At 42.2% G+C, this 23,637-nt stretch overlaps 1 protein-coding gene across 6 annotated transcripts in view; it reads left to right on the top strand.

The window, feature by feature from the left end:
* The window catches only part of LOC120812567 (UPF0606 protein KIAA1549L-like), an 82,826-nt gene that overhangs the window by 33,761 nt on the left and 25,428 nt on the right, over positions 1–23,637 (top strand). For 4 of the 6 annotated variants that reach the window (XM_078097751.1, XM_040168664.2, XM_040168663.2 and 1 more), the window contains exons 5-12: positions 1,663–1,885; positions 2,814–2,947; positions 3,596–3,764; positions 9,140–9,199; positions 9,368–9,528; positions 17,649–17,820; positions 19,151–19,311; positions 20,734–20,769. In XM_078097751.1, the coding sequence (XP_077953877.1) occupies positions 1,663–1,885; positions 2,814–2,947; positions 3,596–3,764; positions 9,140–9,199; positions 9,368–9,528; positions 17,649–17,820; positions 19,151–19,311; positions 20,734–20,769 (1,116 nt within the window). The remainder of the gene's footprint in view (positions 1–1,662; positions 1,886–2,813; positions 2,948–3,595; positions 3,765–9,139; positions 9,200–9,367; positions 9,529–17,648; positions 17,821–19,150; positions 19,312–20,733; positions 20,770–23,637) is intronic. The other 2 variants (XM_078097753.1, XM_078097752.1) reach the window with 1 other exon arrangement.

The following is a 23,637-nucleotide window of genomic DNA, read 5'->3' as shown; positions in this document are numbered from 1 at the left end:
ATATTAGATGCAAGATCCAGCCAAGAGGCAGAAGGGCTTGACTCAAAGGAAAAGTTGCAATTCATTTGTCACCTCTTTCAGCACCACAGACAGCACCGCAGATTTTCTTACACACACCACCATTATGTCTAATTCACATGCATTTGTTCTGTACATTCTGTTTGGCCCCTTTGCTGTTCAAATCCTTTCTTAGGCCCGCTTTGAATTTGTTTGATTTCTGTGATTCAAGCCTCATGAGTTTGGCCCAACAACAGCTATGTGGCTGGAAAAGGAAATTATGGAAGAGTTGGACAAGGAGGAGCTTTTCCACAGAAGTAGTCATCATCTTTTCAGAACTTTGATCTGAATAGTAGTTCATGCTATTGATAGCCAGAGAATAAAAGGGTCATTCGCTGTAAAATCACCTTAAATTAATTATTTATCTATCTTATGAACAATGCATGTTCCCTTATTTTGAAAAGTCCTTCAATGGTTTCTGCGTCTTCTTCCAACAGTGTTGGACAGTATATTTAAAAGTAGGGTCTAAAAAGTAGGTTTACTCATTTATCCAGATAACTGCAGATCAAATCACCTCCAAAGGCCAGTGGTGGGGATGACTGAGCAACTTATGCAGACACGTCAGTGCATGCACACCATCCTCTCAGCAAGGATCGTATAGTTGTTAAGTAGGCGCCATTCATGCTGCTTAATCCTGATGAGGTAGATGACTTTTTTAAATTTTTACACTCACCATTCATGACAGATTTATAAATAGTTAATGACACAAAATACCCATATATTGTTTTCTCATCTATTTAACTCTAACCTGTGATGCAGATAAATGTTTGGTTCCTACTTTTTTTAATGTCGTCTACCTACATTGTTTATATTGTTATTGCTTTTATTTTTTCTGTTTATGTGCCTTTTAATACGCTATACAAACAAATAACTATTATTATTATATTTTTATGGCGGTATTGATTTATTACAGCATCATTCAGGATTAACAATGAATTAAATATGTATGATAACATGCTGTGTTATTAAACGTTCAGTGAGCACTTACGGATGCGGGGTAGGATAAGTTATTGTTATTAACAAAGACGTACAGGGATGTGAGCGCCGAGGAGACGAGCGGAGACGAGATGTCAAGAGGGATGAGGAGAGAGCCATAGTTAGAACAGCCACAGCTGTTCCAGCGGGAACCAAGGTGGAGAGTGGAGGCGGTGGATGCTTCCAGAAATACGGCTCCTGATGCCAATATAGGTGGCATTGTTTGTGTTTTTTTCAGGACAGTTATTCAGATTTATCACCATTGGAGGCTCAAGCTAAACTACACCCTTGATGCATATTAAAAGAAAAGAAAATGGAATGTAAATACCTTTAATGGGGTGGATTTTGTATAAACCCATGGCTAGTACAACAATGTATTTGAAATGGATGCACCCCATCTCCTTGTTCCTGGTGTGGTCTTGTCTCAGCTCGCGAAGCTCTGGTTTCTTTTCTGCAACGGTTTTGTCTGGGTCTTCTTTGCTTTAAAAAATAATGAATCCCTGTGGACATACTGGCATCATTATGTTTTTAGAGTACATGTGCACATCCTCTTGTGAAACACAAATGTAATAAGGTAAAAAAAAGTAAAGGAAAAAGCTCCAGCTTGAGTTTTCTCTCCCTCGTTCGCAGGTGGAACGCGATGACTGCAGCTCTCACAACGTGACGTTGGGTTACTACGTGACCGGCGGCAAGACCGTCTTCGTCTCCTCCTTGGTGGTGGAGGTGCTGCACGTATACGGCTTCGACAAGCTGCTGTCAGACATCAGGCAGCATGCCCCGCTGGTCAAGGCGGTCCTGGTTCCCGTGGCAACCTGGTTGCCCGCCCCAAGCATACACCTGCAGCTGAAAACAGGTGATGGAACCTGATGGAAAAAGGGTAGAGATAGATTGACCGATGAATCGAATTGAAGTGAGGTGCTGGTGGGAGGCGCGGTGGGAAACAGACATGGCAGTGGCTGGAGATGTGCAGTGGGGATGACGAGGAGGAGGTGGAGGGAGAGAATATGAGCAAGAGGAGAGCAGGGAGAGATAACACGCAATGCGAGTGCAGGGAGAGAGACAAGGCGAAGAGGAGAGAGTGCATGCAGAGAACAGAGGGTGACTGTAGTAAGAGGACTGAGGCAACATTAATAACATCCGCCATAATCGGCTGAGGGGCTCACCATTGTCCCCTTCAGAGCCGAACTGCGAGACGCTGACAGGAATCTACTCTTTTTAGTTGTTCTCATACTAGATAATGGCGATAAGCGTTGCTGCTTGTCGGTTACACAGGAACCGTCTATCGAGAGAAACACTTTCATTAATACCAAAAACACAGCTTCCAGACAGGATGCATAAATTGCTTTGTTAATACGAATGCATTTGTGTCAAACCGTCTGAACTGTAGGTCATATTAATAATAATATATGTTATATTATATATATACGTCTATCGCAAAAAAAAAATCAAGAATCATTTTACCCTTTAATTTTCTTACTTATACTTCTGCACATCACTCAATGTATGAAAGTACAAAAAACAAATACAATTTATGTAGAAGAGGAATGATTGGAAATAACAAACCAACTGTTTAATCAATTGAAGGTTTTAATAGAATTCACATTTTAAAACCGCATCAATTAAGTCCATGCCAATTAAATGACTGAAGTGATTTGTAGCTGGAGTAAATTCCTTTTTCTGTCTGTTTGTCGGTTCGCTAATTATTTATCTACTGTAATTATCCACAGGCCGAAATCAAAAGCCACTTCAATATTAATTAAATATAATTCCACCTCCCACAGTGCTGAGGTTTGTTGGCCCAACGGATAACATCTACTCGTGCAGCTTCGTCCAAATGTTGGAGCAGCGGCTGGAAAACGCCTTCGACGAGGCTCAGGACAAAGTGCTGGAGACCTACAACAGGCTCACTGTGGAGGTACGACTGGGTTAACAGAGGCTGTCTGTTAGTGGCCTGCTAATCAGGCTATTAATGCTCTACATCAAAATTCAGAACTTAAAGAAAGGTCGCCTGGTATTGGCAGCAGAGAGCTCTTTAAGGGAGAGTGACTGCTGCGGCACATGGAGGTTTATCTCCAAAGAAACAAGTAATTCTTCTTCAAGGTATAAACCCTTTCAGTTACTATTTCAGTCCTCCTTTTGATCCTAGCTTCTCTCTCATTTCCAATCCCTTTGTCTCGGATTGTCATGGTTCTCTCACCACTGCAGAATATACATGAACACACAGTCATAATCACAAAGTGGGTCTCGGCAAGCAGAGGCAGGCATTCATAATTAATTCTCTGAAATATTCACACAGGTGGAGGAATGCGACGGGAGGTACTCGTATCAACAGCCGTTTTGCTTTGCTCAGTCACATTGTTTTCAACAGATCTTATTATAGACAGAAAGAAAAGAAACATTGTTGGTTGAAACTGTCGCACTGTGTCTGGAGCTCCGTTATGGACTCTTTATGAGGCATCCAAGACGTTTGGTATCATTAGATCCTACAGTATGAATGTTTAAATTCCAAAAGTTAGTTACTTCCCATAAAGAATCATTAAAAAAATACCATGTTTATCCTCAGATCCAGAGCGTGTCCCAGGAGTCGGGCTCTCCTTCCGTCTCGCTGGTATATGTGGTGAAGAACCAGGAGGCTATTCTCAACGGGACGATCTCCAGCGGCCTCCTCAATCAGTTGACCGCGGAGCTGGTGGGATACTTTCTCTTCTACCCACCGATGGTCATCGCCGAGCGTAAGTGAAACCAGGATGGACCCCGAGGTCCGAAGGGGGAGAACTAGAGAGCGAACAAACTGGTTGGATGCTTCTACGTGGAACATTTGCAAATCTTAAAAATGAAATGCCGTAACGTACGTTACGGCATCCATGGTTGATAGCTCACGGTCGTCTTCTTCTTGCTCACCTTTGCCGGCTCATTTCGAAGCATCTTTACAACAAAATTAAGCCCCACTAAAAAACATTGTTCAATGACACAGCGCGTGGTAAGAAAGTCCACCAAATTTAGATTTGTTTGGAACAATTTTCTCCCAGCTAACTGGGCCGTCTTAATATATTTGGGATTCTCTAAAGCAATCTAGACCCTATCTCTGTTAAGATATGCCGTACCAACCCATTATCTCTTCATACTAGTTGAACATTGACACTTGTTTGGTGCCTGGTATCACTAAACGTTACAGCATAACCTGACTTTCAGCTAGCTCCAGTGTAAACTCCGTCATTATTAAATGACGCGGATGGGTTTTTCTCAGAAATACATACCTACAAAACATGAGCAACAAGCAAATCCAGATCTACATGCATCATGGCTCGATAGAACTATGTCATGACGAAATTAGCTTTTGTAAATCTTGTGGAATTGACCCTTTAATTTTTGGGACTCCAGTTCAATTGTTAACTGGATAGATTGCCATACCTTTGTGGTATTTAATTATATGTTCCATAGATGGAGAAAGGTCACAAATACTATAATATGCAAATCACCCAGCTGGTGGTATTTTTAGCGACCAGCAGCTAAATGAGTTGGCAAAGCTGCATGAGAACAATTTATCGCTCTCTCTCTGATCCCACATCTCAGGGCAGTCACAGCGACTGAGTCCGTCTGCTCTTACGGCTGCACGGAGACACTTGGCCAGCGTTTGTCTATCCCTGATTAATAGTGCACGGCCAACAAGTTTCAGTCGCAATGCTTGATACTCATTCTCTCGCCGAACCTCGGAGGCCTCTCCTCAGAGGCACTGCTTGGTAATTATGATGCCCCTGTAATTATTCACAGAGGGCAGTATCAGAAAATGAAAATAAGTAATTTATCTGCGGACGAGGCGCGTGCTCTGACAGCTGTGATGAGTAGCAAAGAGATGCTGCGGGAACACTGAGGCGCTGTCTCTCCAATGCGCTTTCCGGATTTGTAAGATCCACAGGTAAGGACTCCCACAAACACTACAGACTTGGCTGGGCTTAACACGAAATGTGCCATGGAAGGGTTAACTGGTCCATATTTCTTTCTAACTGGTCCCTCTAGTTTTTCAGACAGAGGTCGAAGGTATGTAAGATGGAGGACGCCAACAGTGAAGGATTACAATTTTGACACAAAGATATTTTTTGGCTTAAGACGGGACCTGCGTGAGTCACCCTATCATTAGTCCACTGCTACAGTTTGATTTCCGACCCCAGAGATACTGAGAACCATTGAGTCCACCGCAAAGCAATGCAGAATTCAGGACCATGTTTCACCTGGTGGGATCAAGATTACGCCGTATTGTGTAAAGTAAATATATGTCAGGATATATTATGGCCTCCAGACAGCATTTCAACCCGGTCCACTACATTCATATTCTAGTCATTTGTTTTATCCACCTATATTTAGGTGTGAAACTGATCTCAAAAATGTATTAACTACCATTTCCTGCTTGAAAGTTGGTGGCGCCAGGTGGTTGGTTGGGCTGCAAAAGCTTTATTCTAGTACTAACAGTTTTTTTTAGAAGCTCTAGTTGAGGAAATTATGTAGCTTGCCCAGAACCAAGTCACATTTTTTCTCTGTAGCTGTTGGAAACCAAAAGCTAAATGAAAAGGAAGTTTAAAGCCGCAATAAGAGATACTATTCCACTACGCTTTTATACGCTATTGCTAAATTCATATTTTCTCAGTGGCCTGCTAAAAAACACTTAAAAGTGTATCAGTATATTTATGGGCATTTACAATCAAAGTCTCCACCCTTAATGCGATAGTATGTTACTTAGTTAACTGAGTTACGAAATATTCTTTGATGCTAATGGCAAAGAGAGAGAACCAGATACAAACCAAACACTGGACAGAGAGAACCTTTCATGTTGTGACGTTACCTGAAGCCCTCCAAAGGGAGAGGTTGACAAAGTGGTTTTCAGTGGTTGGCTCTCAGCAGCCTCATCAGTAGCACCATATTCTACACACAGCTCCTTTTAAAGTGGAGTAAAAACATGTTTTTAGTTAAATATCTGAAAGTCAATATTTACGACCACGCTTTCCCTCTTATTTCAAAAGTTTTGGTGGATTGAGAAATTAGTTAATTTATTAAGGAAAAATAACTGTCTTAACCCTTGGTTAGCTTAAAAGATAGTCATGCACAAAGACATGTGATAATTGTCCAATTTCCAGAAAAGATGTCAAAACACAAAGGACCGACTACAGACCCCACAGATGAGCCTGATGAGCTCATTTTGTCTTCCACTCTCAGGCCATCTGTGAGATTTTTAAAGGGCGAGCAGCTGTACGACTCCTATGATCTGAATCACGCCGTAGGCCATGTGTTGTCCATGTCCCCCCGAATGAGCTAATTTTATTCCGGTGACATTAGATTCAAATATATCTGCGCCTACTCTCAACACCCAACGGGCGAAAACATCCCACTTCACACTGTCACATCCAAACCCACTCGGCATCACCGTGGAAACCCTGTGTGTTCTCTCAAAGCAGCAGCAGTTGGTGTTGTTTTTACTGCAGCTGGAACAATGAGGAACTGTTTACAGATGCTCATCAGACACAAGGAGGGATGGTCCAGAAATGTTTTAGTACAGACCTATTGAGGGATTATTCTTAGAGCCTCAACGGATGATCAGTTCTCTTGTGATGATCTTCACAGTTCACATGCAGAACTCTCGATGTCTACCGCATGTGACCATTTATCTGAAGAGTAGTCTGTGCCAAACTTAGCTGGAACCCGATCCTGATCTCTACTTTGGAGAATAAACCGGTACACGTCTCTCTTACTTCAACGATAGAACGACTTCCTACGCTCCAAAAATACTCCTGTTTCAGTTACATTGTTGAACACTACAGTGTCCTGCTGTTGTAGAACATTTTTTGGAGAGTTTTCAATCATAAGAATGAAGTTCCACAAACAGGGTCCGGAAGTAGACCTACTGAAGTACCAACAGTTCATTTTCGTTGTATTGACAGAGAGACAAATAACAGCAGCATCATACTTTTCCTTTTCTCTAATATTAGATTTGATCAAACACTGCAGCGTTACTGAAATGGATTTGCCAGATTTTGGAGGCTGGTGATCCTCTGAAAGTCACTGATTCTGTCTGAACCTGAATGTACACATCAGGGGAAGGCTTGAGCAGAAACACTCCAGCTGTTATACCGCCGCTGCGCCACTGCCGCCATTGACTTGGGCCGAAATGCAATTCCAGGCAGACAGCCATCTCAGAGGAGTTAGGGGGCAGATGGGCAAAAAATGAGAGAGAGAGAGAGAGAGAGAGAGATGACGAGGACACTGAGAGAGGCCGACGGACTGAGGGGGTGATGATGGGTGGACAGAGACGGAAGGAGACACTTGACCGGACAAAATGGAAATAGCCGTTTTCTTCCCCGGGAAACGACAGGTAAACCTGAGCAGAGCGAGGCAGGTCACAGAGGCACACAGGCGGAAACATAGGAGGATAAGAGAGGGAGACAATGAGAGGAAAGAAAGTAAAGGTCACAGTGCAGCCTGACAAGAGGCGCGTTGTCGTATTTTATCATCTGCTTCAAGGGGCCAATGATAAACATCCCCCCATCCCACCGCCCTGCGAATTTGCAGTTGCTTACAAACAAACTGCCGTCCCCTTTAGACGGCTTCCATGGATCCCGCGCACTAATTATTTCATTATTAATTTTTCATTCTATCGCGTTAACACAGTTCGTTCTAATTATTATTTTTTTAAATTGCTGACTGGCTCTGAATACACATACAGACACACTGTGGGTCATATTGTTGGTCACTACGACCTTTGGAAGGGCGTCATCACACGTCTCAACCAATGAGAGCATTTGGGGCGGAGCTATCGCTAGTTCTGCTGCTGCCTGTACAGAAAAAAGAAAAAGGGAAATGGATTTATAAATGTTAACTTGCTTGCTCAGGGTTAGGGTTTGCATTCATCGAAATGTGCAATGGACTACTTTTATTTTTAGTATATTTTTAGAATATGTTTAGTAATTGTGATTAATATAATATATTAATACAAATCTATTCATGTCTCAATTTGACACTTTCAAAAAGACAATAAAGGTATAATTATGATTATGCTTTGCTTCCAAATGTTCACCGGGATGCTGTCAAATGATACACTACTTATTCTGTGCAAATGATGATAAAGTAGAAACGAATAGATTTTTATAGTTGTGTTTTCTGTCACCCCGTGAATGTCTCTTCAAAAAGGTAGATACTCCCCGAGGGAATTGTTTTCCAAACTGCACTCAAATATTCGAGTATCATTGACCTATGATGATATGATAATGACGATATTATTTTCACTTTCTTTTAGTCCAATCCATACTCCTTTTTACAGTACATTAGTTTTGTGTTTTAGCTATAGGCCTCTTGAATGCCTTTGTTCGTAATCTCTGATACAAAAACTCCCAAAACCTTTCAGTCAATATGAAATATGTGTCGGTTTTGGCCGCATAAGATCCAGCCGTAGTCGGTCGCGCCATGCAGGTCTTAAAGGACCTTAAAGGTCAAGGTTATTTTCCCCACCTACATAATCTGACGTTTGAAAGTATGTTTGTGTTTATGTATTTTTGATTCATTTTTTTTATTTTTATTTTGTATTGCCCAAAATTGCAAATTACAAATTTGCTTCAGAGGGCTTTACAGTCTGTACACATACGACATCCTCTGTCCGAAACCCACACATCGGCACAGGAAAAACTCCCCCCAAAAAAATTTGAAAAAAATGATTAAAACTAGATGAACTGATTTAGCTTAGAGCGACTGGGAAGAACTTTTAAGCTGGTGGTGAAACTCTCAGCTAGATACTGATGGCTATTTATGACCTTCACGAGTATACAACACCATCAATAAGAAGATTGTCTATTTCCATACAATTATGCTATACATATTGGGTACACCATTATTAAAAATCATGCAGATATACTAGAACAATAATCTTTGCCCTCTTGACCCAAGCAAGGCCCTCCAGAAGCTCTTGAGAAGGTACCACCAAAACCAACACTAAATGGAGGTTACGCCTAGTAGCTTTAAATACTTTTATTTTCTATAAATGGGTTCAATGTGTTTTCTAAGATCAGCCAATAAAGCTTTGTTTCTCTCTCTCTCTCTCTCTCTCTCTCTCTCTCTCTCTCTCCAGCCCTTGAATACCATAACCTCAACACATCAATGGCGACAAAGAACTTCTGGGTGATAACAGGTAAATAGCCCTTGCATGCACATGCACATTGAAGTGCTACTGGGTAATCAGCGGTAATCAAGAGCCGCATCGATCGGACAAAACAGCACTGACGGCCATTGTTATGCAATTCAGCAGAATAGTATTGGCTCTTTCATTTTCCTCCCGTGTCCTAATTTCTCCTCCAAGTGATCCAGGATGTAGAGAGCGCCTCCCTGGAGGCCAACTACCAGAGCTTTGCCAACCTGATGGAGCAGCGGCTGGCCGAGCTCTTCCTGGTAGCCGGCAGGCAGGGCTCTCGGACGGCGCGCCCTCGGCGGGCCACCACCGTGGGGAGCTACACAGTACAGGTGGGTGGCAGTCGGGTTCCTGTGTGCCATTGCGTGCATTAGCAGTGATGGTGGGATGTATCTGCTTTTAAAGAACTAGTCCACTTCTTTGTCAACTAAATTATTTAACAGTTTCAACCTCTGCAAGTTGTATGATTAGGACTCAGGGGCCCTGTCTTTGCGCTTGATGCATGTAGTTCACTCTGCAGACTGTTTGAAATGAATTCAAACTCATTTTTTACCTGCTTAAAGAATAGTGAGGAGATCACCAAAGCCGTGAGGACTTGCACCCTGTATAAAGCTAGAATGTACGCACTATATTTTTGCCAATCCGTCAAGTAGAGGGGTATACAATTATTATCGATTTTACAACTGTTACGGCCAGCTCGTTTCGACCGTACATAAAGAAAACAAGTACAATGAAATTACTTGCAAGAGTTTAATTGTTCGTTCAGAATAACGGTAACTTAACAAAACAAAGTCTAGGTTCAAAACAAAGGGGAAAATCATAATCCAAATGGGGAGAGAAAAGATTGGTATGAGTTGGGTAACTAAACAAAGGTAGGCCAAAGTGACTTCTCCAGAGGCAGTTGCTCCCCTGGAGGAAGGGCTGTGGAGAGGGGGAATCCAGGATTTTATCCTCTCCACAATCTGCAATCTCCCACGCTCTCCCTAGAAGACACCACCACCAGCAGGCAAGCAGATGAAGGGCGGGGTCGTAACACCTCACTCTTCAAAAAAAGATTCGACCACAAATCTAAAAGAACAAGAAAACAGTTACTACTCGAAGAAAAGATACAATAAAATTCTAGATTTTCCCGAAAAAACTTCTGCTCCTCCTCATGCTCCAACATCTCTGGGCCCTAGAGATGAAAAGAAAAGGAAGAACAGGCAACGCAGAAATGTTACGCTCTAGAAAGGGCATCAGCTATCACGTTATCTTTTCCTCGGATGTGTTTGATCTCAAGATGGAAAGGTTGTAAAATAAGACTCGCATCAGTCGCTGGTTTTGATTCCTCATTCGATTTAAGAAAACCAAACGATTATGGTCCGTATAGATGATAATAGGAGAAGCAATTGACCCTAGATATACCTCGAAATGTTGTACGGCCAACACTAGGGCAAGAGCTTCTTTCTCGATGGTAGAATATACCTGTTGATGTCGATTCAATTTCTTATAAAAGTAACTTACAGGATGTTGAACCTGGTTCGAATCCTCCTGTAAGAGAACAGCGCCCGCACCACAAGCACTTGCATCAATGGCAAGACTAAACGACTTTTCAAAATTCGGAGCCGTCAAAACAGGAGCATATGCCAACAAAGCCTTACAATTTTCGAAAGCCTGCTGACATGCCTCGGACCACTTAAAATGTAACTTCGGACTCAACAAATCTGTGAGAGGTGAGACTACACTGGCGAAATTTTCGCAAAAACTCTGATAATATCCGACCATGCCGAGAAATCGTTGCAATTCACGACGAGTGGTGGGAACTGGAAAGGTACAAATGGCTTCTACCTTCGTCTCAATGGGTTTTACGCAACCATTTCCCACTACCTTGCCCAAATAGATAACGGTTGCCTTCGCGAATTCCGACTTAGCGAGATTAATGGGAAGATTTGCTTTTTCTAAGCGAGAGAACAATTCTTTAATCTGAGTGAGATGCTCAGACCAAGAGGAACTATACAGAACGACGTCATCAAGATATGCCTCACATCCGGACATTCCATACAGTATACGGTTTACGAGTCGCTGGAAAGTCGCGGGTGCGTTTCGAACTCCGAAAGGCATTACCGTATACTGCAGGAAAGCATCAGGCGTAACGAAGGCGGATAATTCCTTCGCATGACTAGTCAAAGGCACCTGCCAATATCCCTTTAAGAGGTCAAATTTACTGACGTAACGGGCCGAGCCAACATGATCGACGCAGTCATCAACTCGAGGTAAAGGGAAACAGTCCGGCTTTGTCACAGAATTAAATTTTCGATAATCTGTGCAGAATCGATATGAGCCATCAGGTTTATTTACTAAAACACAAGGAGAACTCCATGAACTGAAACTAGATTCAGCCAGATTGTGAGCAAGCAAATAGTTCACCTCTAGCTCACCTCTGTCAAAGGATTGACTCAATAGGCGTTCTGTTTAACTGGACATGAGGTTGGCGTCGATATCATGTTCTATGACAGAAGTACGACCAGGAACGTCAAGGAAAAGAGAGGGAAATGACATCACCAACTCAGTGACATCACTCCTCTCATTCTCTGAGAGATAAGAAAGATGAGAGGACAGATTAAGAAGGATCTCAGAGTTTTTAAGTCGTCCGTCGACTTTTCCTCCAGAAAGAAAACTTCCATCCTCATCAGCATTCTCTAAAGAATCCTCACTCGTGCTGTTAAAGAGAGGAGACGATTCTGGAAAAGAGTCACAAGAGTTTACTACATTCACAATAACAGAACAAACAGGAGCTGTATATAATTTCAACAAGTTGCTGTGACAGACTTGTTGTTTCTTTCTCCGGTCAGGAGTATTCAACAGATAATTATTATCTGAAAGACGTTTAGCCACACTGTAGGGTCCTGTAAATTTAGCCTGAAATGGGTTGGCAGGTAGAGGCAACAAAGCCAGTACTTGTTCACCCACTTGAAACTCTCTGAGTTTAGCTTTCCGGTCAAAGTATTTTTGCATTTTCATTTGAGACTTACTCAACTTCTTTTTAGCGAGAGCTCGTGCCTCATACAGTCTACGGCGGAATCCACTAATGTAATCTGATATATTCTCAGAAGGTTTAGACGTTCGCCACTCATCAGCTAACACAGCCGTAGGTCCCCGCACTACATGTCCGAACACCAATTCATTTGGGCTAAACCCAAGGCTTTCTTGGATTACCTCACGTATCGCTAGTAAGACCCACGGCAGACCTTCTTCCCAATCTGCATCGAGCTCCACACAATATGACCTCAAAAGGGACTACAGGGTTTGATGAAACCTCTCAATAACTTCTTGACTTTGCGGATGATAAGCACTAGAAATATTGTGTTTGACTCGCAGTTGACGCAGGGCTTTTGAGAACTGTTTGGACATGAAGTTCGAACCCTGATCGGACTGAATAACTTTGGGAATGCCAAAGGTCGACATAAAATTAGTGAGGGCCTTCAAGACAGATTTTGTGGTGATAGACCTTAACGGATAAGCAGCTGGATAACGACTAGTCTGGCACATAACAGTTAAAAGGTATTGGTGACCAGACTTAGACCGGGGCAGAGGACCAACACAGTCAACTATTAAATGCTCAAAAGGAGTGGACCTGACAGAAATAGGCTGTAACGGAGCAACAGGCACTTTTTGATTTGGTTTACCGGTAATCTGGCATGTATGACAGGATCGAATGTGTTTTGCTACATCGCGTTTTACATTTGGCCAATAAAACTGTCGCAAAACCCGATCATACGTTTTACGGACGCCGGTATGACCAGCAAGACCTTGATGAGCCAAATGCAACACAGAGTCTCTCACTGAAAAAGAAACCACAATCTGTGTTATAGGTTCCAGCGAAACAGATTCATGCAGGACCACTGTCCGACAAAGCAGACCATCATCAAGAAAGTACGAAGAGGATTGATTATCAGAACACTTCTTAGACGCCACTGCAGAATATAAAGGCTTAAGAGTGTCATCGCTCTGTTGAGCTCTAATTAAATCCTCTCGAGACATCTGGAACAAAGAAGATAGAGAACACTCAACATCAGAGCGATCAACATGGGTTTTCTTAGGAGTGGACAGAACTGCAGGTGTAGCAGCAGATTCACTTTGCAGCACTGCAGAATCTGTCTGCAACGAAGAGCAGGACTTCAGGTCTTTTTGCTCTGGACATTTAGACTCCTTAGATCCTTGCTCACCTGTGTTAAAAGTATAAAAGAAAGTGTCATGTAATGGAACTTCAACTTCATTTTCAGATAATGGTTGTGCCATGGATCGAGTAACTGCACAGGCTGGAAATAAACCAGGAAATTCTCTACAGTTGTTCACATCAGATTTCCTGGGTATAGATGAGATTATGGGCGGAGCTGCAACACCACTCCGTCCCCAAACATTTCCACCTGCTAAATCATTTCCCAGAATGAATGTAATCCCAGGGACTGGAAGTGCAGAACGAACACCAACTACTACATCACCAGATACGATGGCTGAGGACAGATGGATTCGATGTAAAAGCACTTCAACAAACCCCATCTCAAAACCTCGCACTAGTACCTGAGATCCAGTAGCGGTTTCAGACGTTAAAGGCAAAATCCCCTCTAAAAGAAACGACTGCGCGGCTCCCGTGTCTCGAAGAAGACGCACCGGCACAGTTTCCTTTGAACCAAGCAATGACACATTCCCTTCGGTTATAAAAGGTGTATAATCAACCGACGAACTCACACTCTGATCAACAGATTTATCCTTGGAATTGGATAAATGACAATCCTTCTCCTCACAAGCGTCAACACTGAATGGCAAAGTAGAAACCAAAGCAACACGTTTTGAAAACCTCTCTTTCTTTTTAAGAACAAGACAGTCCGATATTTGATGACCAGGCTTTTTACAATAAAAGCAAACCATGTCTCGTGAGAGTGCAGTTTTACTAGAATGTTCAGCGACTGTCGCCTTAATATTCCTACCCATCACAGGAGACTTCGTCTTCGGATGAAAGCAAAACTTGGACTTGCTCATGTCGCTGGTTTTAAGACAGACTGAACTTAACACAAATTCATCAGCCATGATAGCAGCTTCAGAAAGTGTATCAACCATGTGTTCTTTAGTTGTAACTTTCCTTGAAGTACACCAACGATCAAACAAGTTCTCTTTTTCTCTTGCAAATTCAACGTGAGTACATTCATCAGTTTTACTCAAATTTCTAAATTTTTGACGATATGCCTCAGGCACGAGTTGATATGCATGTAGCACAGCAGATTTCACCACCTCATACTCACCACTCTGTTCCAGTGAGAGTGCAGAATAAACTTCCTGTGCTTTACCTGTGAACACACACTGTAACAATAAAGTCCAAAAGCTTTTCGGCCATTTCATGGATAAAGCAACACGTTCAAAGTGATCGAAATATTTATCCACTTCCTTCTCAGAAAATGGCGGAACCAATCTCATATTTCTGTGAACGTTAAACACAGGTTCATCTGTATTTGCCCGCTGCGGTGAAACAGGAGGCAAATTCGCCTGTGAAACTTCAGCGGTCTTTACTGCCAACTCCAACTTCTTTATTTGAAACGCTCTCTCGTCACGTTCCCTCTCCAACTCAAACTCCATTCTTCGCTTGGCTAACTGGTGCTCTAATTTCCTCCCTTCAAAATCTCTTTCCACCGCTCGCTCTTTCATAGCGCGATCGTCACGTTCAGCACGAATTTTCGCGGTCTCTAAACACGATTGCTTCTCTTGCAAAGACAATTCAGCAAATTTGGTCTCACTTTCACTATAAACCTCAGCAGGAGTAGGCACAAACGATTCACTAATTATCTCTATAACTCTATCCACAAGTGATCGCTTCAAAGTAGTCACCAGAGTTTCCTTTAGCCTCTTTTCTTGAGAAGTATTATCGACACTGAAGCGTTCGGCAATTTGTACCAACTGCTCCTTTGTACAACTCTCAAGCAAAGCTTCTGATGGAAAACGCAAAGAAATCTTCGAGCACCGAAGACATTTTGTTCGTATTTGTATACGCACAGTAACACAAACAAAACTACTCTCTAACACACGTGAGACGCTGTTTTCCCGAAATACAACTCCAATAAGCCACTGCTTCAAAAGAGGAACTACGTCACCGTATTCTTCATTCACAAAAAACTTCCGAAGACTTCCCACAAGTCAAGTAAGCGCGAAAATAAACCGCCCTATACACACGAACTCAATGATTTACCTTTATTTATTTTTGTAGAATGGTTTTACCGTTTATAATACGAGAACACTCCAGCCCCTAACTCAGGAAACACTAACTAATCCTACCTGGTCTTCAGAGATGTACCGGGCTCGAGGCGACATTAAACGCTGAGCTCCGCGACAATCAGTCAAACTGAAAGTCCGGAAGCGTACCCCCTACAGAGAGCGAATCTCCACCCAGGATAACCTCCAAAAACAAGAAAGGCAAAATAACAAAACAAAACAACAAACAGTGCTCCGTTGGAAGGACTGTTTTCACAATCTAGTTGGAAACACTCTAACCAGAGTTCTCAATTATAAAGGTAACCATTCACAAAAATACACACACATACCACCAATACTCACCAACGTTTCCTACCCCCCATAGGATCGCGGACGAGACCCCAATTTATGTTACGGCTAGCTTGTTTCGACCGTACATAAAGAAAACAAGTACAATGAAATTACTTGCAAGTTTGCAAGAGTTTAATTGTTCGTTCAGAATAACGGTAACTTAACAAAACAAAGTCTAGGTTCAAAACAAAGGGGAAAATCATAATCCAAATGGGGAGAGAAAAGATTGGTATGAGTTGGGTAACTAAACAAAGGTAGGCCAAAGTGACTGCTCCAGAGGCAGTCGCTCCCCTGGAGGAAGGGCTGTGGAGAGGGGGAATCCAGGATTTTATCCTCTCCACAATTAAGAGGCAATCAGGGAACAGGGGTGTGCAATCTCCCACGCTCTCCCTAGAAGACACCGCCACCAGCAGGCGAGCAGATGAAGGGCGGGGTCGTAACACAACATATTCCAAAATAGAACAAAGCTCTTTGAAGAATACCATATATTCTCATTCCTTTATCAGAAATTGGCCAGTTAGGATTCAACCGTCACTCCATAGGGGTTTGATCTATGTGGATTTTTCATTGAATAAGTAAGAACTGTGACTTGCTGGAGCTTGATTAGAGGTTGTAGGTTCACCATTACAGTAGGATGTATCCTCTGAGCAACCTAAATGTCCACATGAAATGGCATCAAGATATGTTATTATTATACAGATATTGTGCACATACACAACGGATCATAAACATGGACCTGATAAACTCCCATTATTTTTCACTAATGGGGGAGGTCTTCCCCTTCCAAGAGCCCTTCTAGTTTTATTGGTGATTGTCGGCCAAAGAGTGCTCAAAAATTACACACTGTTGAAACACTTAAAGAGAGAAATCACCACACAACTTTGATTATGAGCATTAGAGCTAAAGTGATGAACGATTATTCTTCATTTATTTACAGATGATTTAGCACAGATTCAGTTTTGTCATGTGATGTTTGAGGAAACTGTTCATTGGTGGCACCACATGGACTATAAATTGTCATTTTACCTTTTTTTAAATATTGTCAAAGACCAGATAATACATTTGCAAAGAAGAAAATAATTGAAATATTAAGCAAACGTTATCAATTTTAACATTTGTTGCATAGGGAAAGGTATATCATATAATGTCAGAGTATGTTTGAAAACTGAACTAAAAAGAAGTTAAGTGTTTTGCAAGTAGATTCCCATAGCTACTGAATGAAAGCACTGGCAGCAAATGAACACACAAGAAATGAAATGAACACATGTCATATTTGTATGTTAAGTTAGGAATATGTTTACACTTCAAAAAAATAATGTTGTAACTATATTGGGTAAATACTCAGAGGTGAAGATTAGGGATTAAGAAGGGACAGAAGGCACTTAAAGGCACAGTACCATTAACAGCCCTGTGTTCCATATTCAGCAAATTAAGACAACAATTGACTCCCTGGGCTTTACACACTCCCAAAAGGCTTTATGGGAGGTCACAGATCACCAGTTTTGAAGGCAACTGGGACCGGTTAACAAAAGGGTGGGGGGTGAATCATCGAACTATTTAATATCTTACATCTCTTCTTTTTATGAAAGAATCCGATTACCAGACTTGATAGAACGGTTATCCCTCAGTGTCTTCCCCAAGTGCAGTTACCTCACAGCAAATGGTCTTCATGATCAAAGCAGACAAGCCGATTCAGAGTTTTGAACGGGCCACAGTACATGTGATTAAAAAATCACTGACATGATGAAATAATGGGTTGTGTATGGCTTCGGTCTGTCTATGAGAGAAACGTTGCCCGTGCAACATGATTATGCCATGTTATTTGTCTACAAAACACTGTTATCAGTTGCAGATGTTGGACACTTAGTCTGTCCTCTTCCAGATGGTCAGCATGCGTCAGCTGCCCGGTCCCAAAAACCCAGCGGAGATGACCTACTACGCCCAGCTAAACGGGGCCCCCATCACTGGGTCTGCCGCCGCCAAGACCCTCAGCAGTCTGGACTCCCAGACCATGGCGCTGACACTGGGATACTTTGTGCAAGTGCAGGCTGAACGTAAGCGGTTCATCATTCCATGCAGTCCCATGTTACATGTTTATGTGTGATATGTGTGATGGGCCATGCAAGGCAGGCACAAGAGACGTGATGCAAATCAAGGGTTTGATTTTGTCAGTGTCCATTACTAGCACTTAATGGCATGTAGTTATAAACATATTTAACAGGAAAAAGTGCTGAGAAATCTACAGGGGACCATATTGTAGCGTGTCGGATTTTCTTGCAGGTAAACATGTAAGGTAGTCAACTATGAGAGACAAAAAATGTGATGTCAATGAGTCTCTTTCTAACAACTCTCGCTTGTTCAATTGGTTCGCGTCTGATAAAAAGAGGCTGCCTATAGAAGTCTGGTTCACTAAGATAAAAATTCTATATCAAAATATAGCGTAAAATATGTTAAATTCCCATTTGTTCATGTACCAGCTGATTTATTCCAGTTATAGAAACAGTAGGCTTAAATATAGGACTTTCCACTTTTTGCCTTTTGCATATTTACACACATTGTCATTGGAATTTTTATCATATGAAAATGAGATATTTTTTAGATGCACAGTCAACTGACAGAGCGCACTTCTCATTCAGCTCATTTGGGGAGATTTTGGGAAACATGATACTTTTCTTTTCCACTGAACGATGGATGAGAATATTGATACCACTCATTGTCTGCACTGAATATGAAGTGGCAGCCAGAAGACGGTTAATAGTTTAGTTCAAGGAAACAGGTGAAACTGTTGGCCCACCAATATAAAAACCAGAGCACGGCAATGATAATTGCTTTTTACATATTTAAATCATAGAGAAGATAAAACAATATATAAAAAATGACCTTTAATAAAAATGTAATTGTTATGTAAACTGCCTGATTTAATCCTGTTTAGTTTTTGATAGATCTCATTCCTTAATGATAAACAGCACTGTCCTTATTTAGTATCTATTCGATGTTTAGTTGTTCTCTCTATAAATCTATAGATTGACGTGGTAACAGACTTTCAAGCGCTATTTATTGTTGCTGCTGCTTTTGCAAAGACAACTAGCTCATTTGACATTTCCCTCAGAGCTTATATAGAGCACATATCCATAAAAAAACTGAAAGTCTGTGTTGTGTTGTGTTTTTTCAGTCCAAAAGGTGCTTCTTCATCTGTATTTCCAAGTGTGGAAAGAAGTCAGAACTATAAAAGGGAGAAGGACAGAAATAGGATTTAATTAAAACAGAGGGGACATATCCTCATCCCCAGAGGAAATGTAGTGAACAGTGTGTATTTGCCTGTGTTGCAAAGTGTGTGCTTTTTAATCACTGGAAGGTCATTTGGTGGTATTTTTGTTTTTGTAGCTGTGGTAAAGACGTCGCCCAGCAACTTGTGGATCATGGCCGTCCTGACGCCGCTCTTCCTGCTGATGGTGGTGGTCGTCATGGTGTCCTTGATCCTGTGCAAGAGGAACAGGGTCATCTTCAAAACTGGCGCCTTCAGGAACTTCAAAACGCGCTCAAAGGTAAAACTGTCAGACTTAGTCGTGCGAGTGTCTCTTTTTCTGCCTTATGCATCCTTTTTACATCATCTTTTTGTGCTTGTTCTTCTTTCTATTATCTTCTACCATTAATAATAACCAGCTGCGTCCTTCCAGAATCTCACCCCAAAAAGTTCAGACCACACCACTCACCCTTACTGTGTCGCAGAAGCCAACGGCTCTGTGATATTTCAAACGAAAATGATATGACTTGCGAATGAATGGCACGTGAACCAGCAAAGCCATTGTGTTAAGTTGTTTCTCCGAGTCACAAAGATGTAATCCCATCTGTGCGGGCCCGGCTCATTTGTTCTCTCGCGCGCCCGATAGCCCGTGGTCGTCGCTAATCATGCATGCTTTGAAGGCTAATCGGCCAAGGAAAAAGAAAATGGACAGGACTCAGTGTACCGGAAGTGAACCTTCGCGTGATGTTGGCCCTTTTGCGACAACAGCACTCACTCGTCATCGACTCATTTGAGGTTGAATAGGAATCAATCATGTCAGACAAGCTTGCGTGGAGTAGATCGCTAACAGCCGGTCGGATCGGGTTGTGGCGCCAGAACAATAGCCTGTGTCACGGCAGTTATTGAAGGGGTAAACAAGCGATATCATTGCCAACCTCATTTTGTTCTCTAGAGGCTCGCAACGTGACTCGGCTACAATTAATATTCCATTATACTGAAATGTGATTCACATTTGAAATGATAATGAGTCTTCAGCTCCCGCGCGATTAAACCGACTATCAACTGCAATCTGTTTGCTCAAATTTCGGAAGCCAGTAAAGGAATCGTTTAAATGTTATAAATGAACTAAGATGCATAATCTGCATCATATCAAAAAAGACCTAAAAGCTGTGACTATCAACAAAAATGTATCAAATATTAAGCGGTATTTGAATGAACCAGGAACCCAAAGAGCATCAAGTGTTTACTAATCTGCGGATTAAAAATAATAGCGACTGCAAAAGGAGCATTGAGCAATGTTTGCTAAAACCTACTGCGCCCAGCTGTTTAAAAAAAACGAGTGTCTAAGGGGAAAAAAAGACAATTTCTATGATCGTGACCCGTTTTGAAGGATTTACTTTGTTAGTAGGAAGCAATGGGTTCTGATTGGGCTTGATCACCGGAAACAAAGAGGTCATCAAAAGGTTATCGAGAAAATCAGCAGGTTTAGTTCTATTCCTAATATCTGTTTATTAACTAATTATAATGATCAAACAAAGAATAACATCAGCCTATTTTTTCCAAATTGTCCGAGTGCTCACGTTTCTGGCTCAGTCACATTAATTTCCTTAGCAATATAACAAACACGCCACATGCCATCCTTCCCTATCCTCATTGTACTCTATCCGTTTGTAATGTCTTAACCCCTGCATGACCTTGTCCTTCCTAATCTCTCCCTGTTTAGACGTCATATCGGAGGGAGGGCAGTTACCACCACCAGGTATTTTCTTGTCTCTGGGTGGATTACTGACTGAATTGACTGTTTAATGCATTATTGAATGAGTTTTGCGTGATGTTGTTGCTTTCTGTACGTGCCGTACGTCGTTGCCGGGTTAGCTTCTGCATGTGGCTGCTGTGTTGTGGACAGGATTTCTCTGATCGTGGATCAATAGGAGTGGAGGGGAGAGGCAGTGAGGAACCGTGTAAAAAAAAAAGGAAAACTAAATAGGTGTGTTAAATTCAAAAAGCACATCCAGAGAGATTTAAAATTGTTTTGGTCCGAGTCAATTGACTGAATCAACAAGCTCGTAAAAATAGGCAAATGAGCTGAAATCTGCCGGCAAAGAGAAGCCGTGTTTTTAACCGAGGGCTCGTAAACATGGACGGCGGAGAGGAAGGATTAAAACCTGCAAACCAGGCCAATCTATTTTTATTTGTTTAGCAGCCATAAAAAGTGACTCAAGCTTGTGTCATCTGCCCAGACTGCCTATCCGCCAGCTCCTTTCCCTTTCAGTCCTACCATTTTATCCTCTCAGATGAAGCCTCTTTCATCCCACACTGGCTCAGCAGGAGCACAACACGGACCCCCAACCCTCTTCTTTTTTCACTATATGGGCTTCTCCACTGAATTATGTACCTCACCCAAAGCAGAGCAATGGCCAGAGAAGTAAAAGAATCTACAGAGCCCTGGGTGCCGGTGTCAGCTGATCCATAGGTTATTTTGGTCCAGCCTCTCCCGTCTTTGTCCCTTGAGAGGCAAAGGGAGTTGAGTAGCGGGTGGAGTAATGGATTAGAAGACAGGGCATTTTTTTGTAATGGAGCTGATGTGACACCAAAGCACAGAAGGGATCAAACGCCTGACAACCAGACTGCTTTACTGTATCTCCTCATACTACGTTATTATATAAACATTTAAACTTCCTAGCTAAGGTTTTGTTTACCTTCACTATCCACTGTAAACATTTAATATGATTCTGTGTTTTACAAGAGAGAGCATCAAATATTAAAGCGTGCCGAAATATTAAAAGTGGTGCCGTGAGGCTGCAAACACTGTTCTTGTCCTCAGCTGTATTTAGCCTCCTCTAATCCTAAGCAGTGGCATGGATGAGCAATACATATTTCACACAGGGATTTGGGTGGGGAAGTGTTTATGGGGCAAATGCGGTTGATCCCTAATTAAAGCACAGATTAAAACTGTTCTTCTTCAAAAATAAGACTTGCGTGTTCACTGAAAGAATTACTGGTTGCTGTAATGGCTGCTGTCCATGCTGGCTGTGTTTTGGGACACAATGGAATTTCATACTGTAGAGACTAATAAAAACACCCACCTGGTTCACTTCCTTTGCCTTCAGCGCTGTTCTTTTTGATTATGACCACATTTCCTTCCACCCCATACTCCCAGGAATTCATACAATAGGTAACTGGGTGTGAGCAACAGGTTTTTTTTACACCTGAGTCAGTCTTAATGTGCGCACTGTTATTCTCATACTAAATGCTATAATTAAATAGTTTTAATGTAGTTTGCTGTTGGTGCATTGACCTCCCATTACTTTAATTCATAAATACCTTTTCTCCATTTAATCCATCATTGTGGCGTTTTTATTCTTACAAAAAAAAATCTTTAACAGAAAGGGGTCATTGCGAGGAAAAAAAATCCCACAAAAAAACAAACATGAAACCACAAAACTTGACCAATCAAATTTGACTATTTCAATTTGTTTTCTCATAACTGATTGCATTTACATTTGACTGAGATCTGTTCAGAATGCATTTAAAGTATTTTCAAACCTTAAAGCCTGCTGTAAATCCAGTCAAAGTGACAAGAATACTGACTCCTAAGCCAAAATAGTAGACGTATTTGTGTGTCTTCATGCCTCCGTGTAGTCTCCTCCCGGCCCGCCCTCCCTATCAGTCACCAAGCAGGACAAATTAAAGCGGCTGCTGATCGATACTCTGGCTTATATTAGGTCTGAGTGTGTGTTGAGGCATTAAAGAGTGATTGCGCAGTGAGTACGGCTGACCTCATCACACAGCTCGTCCGCCTTGCGGCCGGTACGCTCTCCATCTGGCCTCCTTGCATAGGTGTGGAAGCCTCAGGAGGCCAGCTGCTGTGTGGAGTACATAGAGGGCTGAATAAGCAAAAGCAATCTATTTTATAATTAGTATGCTGCTCAATGGCGTTATAATGCAGGGCCTCCAGGTCACATTTTGCTGCATCCTGCCCCAGGGGGAGCTAATGGAAGCGGTGCGGCTGCTCGTCCCCAGTGCACCCTGCCATGTCTCTTATTGCACATCCTTGATGTGCCCACTCTTTGATTCATTTTCTTGGCACTCGGCTTTGTGCTGCGCATCCACTGTCGCCCTGCTAGAGCTGAATCTAAATCAATATGGCTGGTGGGAGCATATCTCTCCCATCTGCTGTACCTCATGAAGCTGCTGTTGGTTAAGTTAAAATTAGACGAGAAGAAGAGCGTCTGTTTGACGGAGCGGAAAGGGAAAATAAGTGTGGGTAATTTGGTGGTTAGGCCGGGTCGAGCACGCAATCACTTCACGTGATTCTTTCAGTGAAAGACGTGGTTGGACTCCTCTCCCCTCCTCACTCCTTAACTCTGACGCTTTTCCAAGCAGATTTGGGAGAAGAATAAACACCACCCATCCCTCACGGAGTGATCAGAGGCAGGCCCATGTCTTCATCCGACCGGGCGGCTCACACAAGATGAAAGATGGCTTTTTGTCATACAAGTCGTCAGGGGACAGGGGAAGGAGAGAGGGAGATGGTGCTGGAGCAAAGGGACAAATGAAAGAGTGAGAGTAGAGAGAGAGAGAGAGAGAAAGAGAAAGGATCTTGGGGCCAGTGCAGTAACATGCG

The sequence above is a fragment of the Gasterosteus aculeatus genome, chromosome Y (genome assembly GCF_964276395.1).
Source record: "Gasterosteus aculeatus chromosome Y, fGasAcu3.hap1.1, whole genome shotgun sequence".
Lineage (NCBI taxonomy): Eukaryota > Metazoa > Chordata > Actinopteri > Perciformes > Gasterosteidae > Gasterosteus > Gasterosteus aculeatus.
Note: the sequence above shows the minus strand (reverse complement) of the source record. Positions and strands in the feature narration are given on the sequence as shown.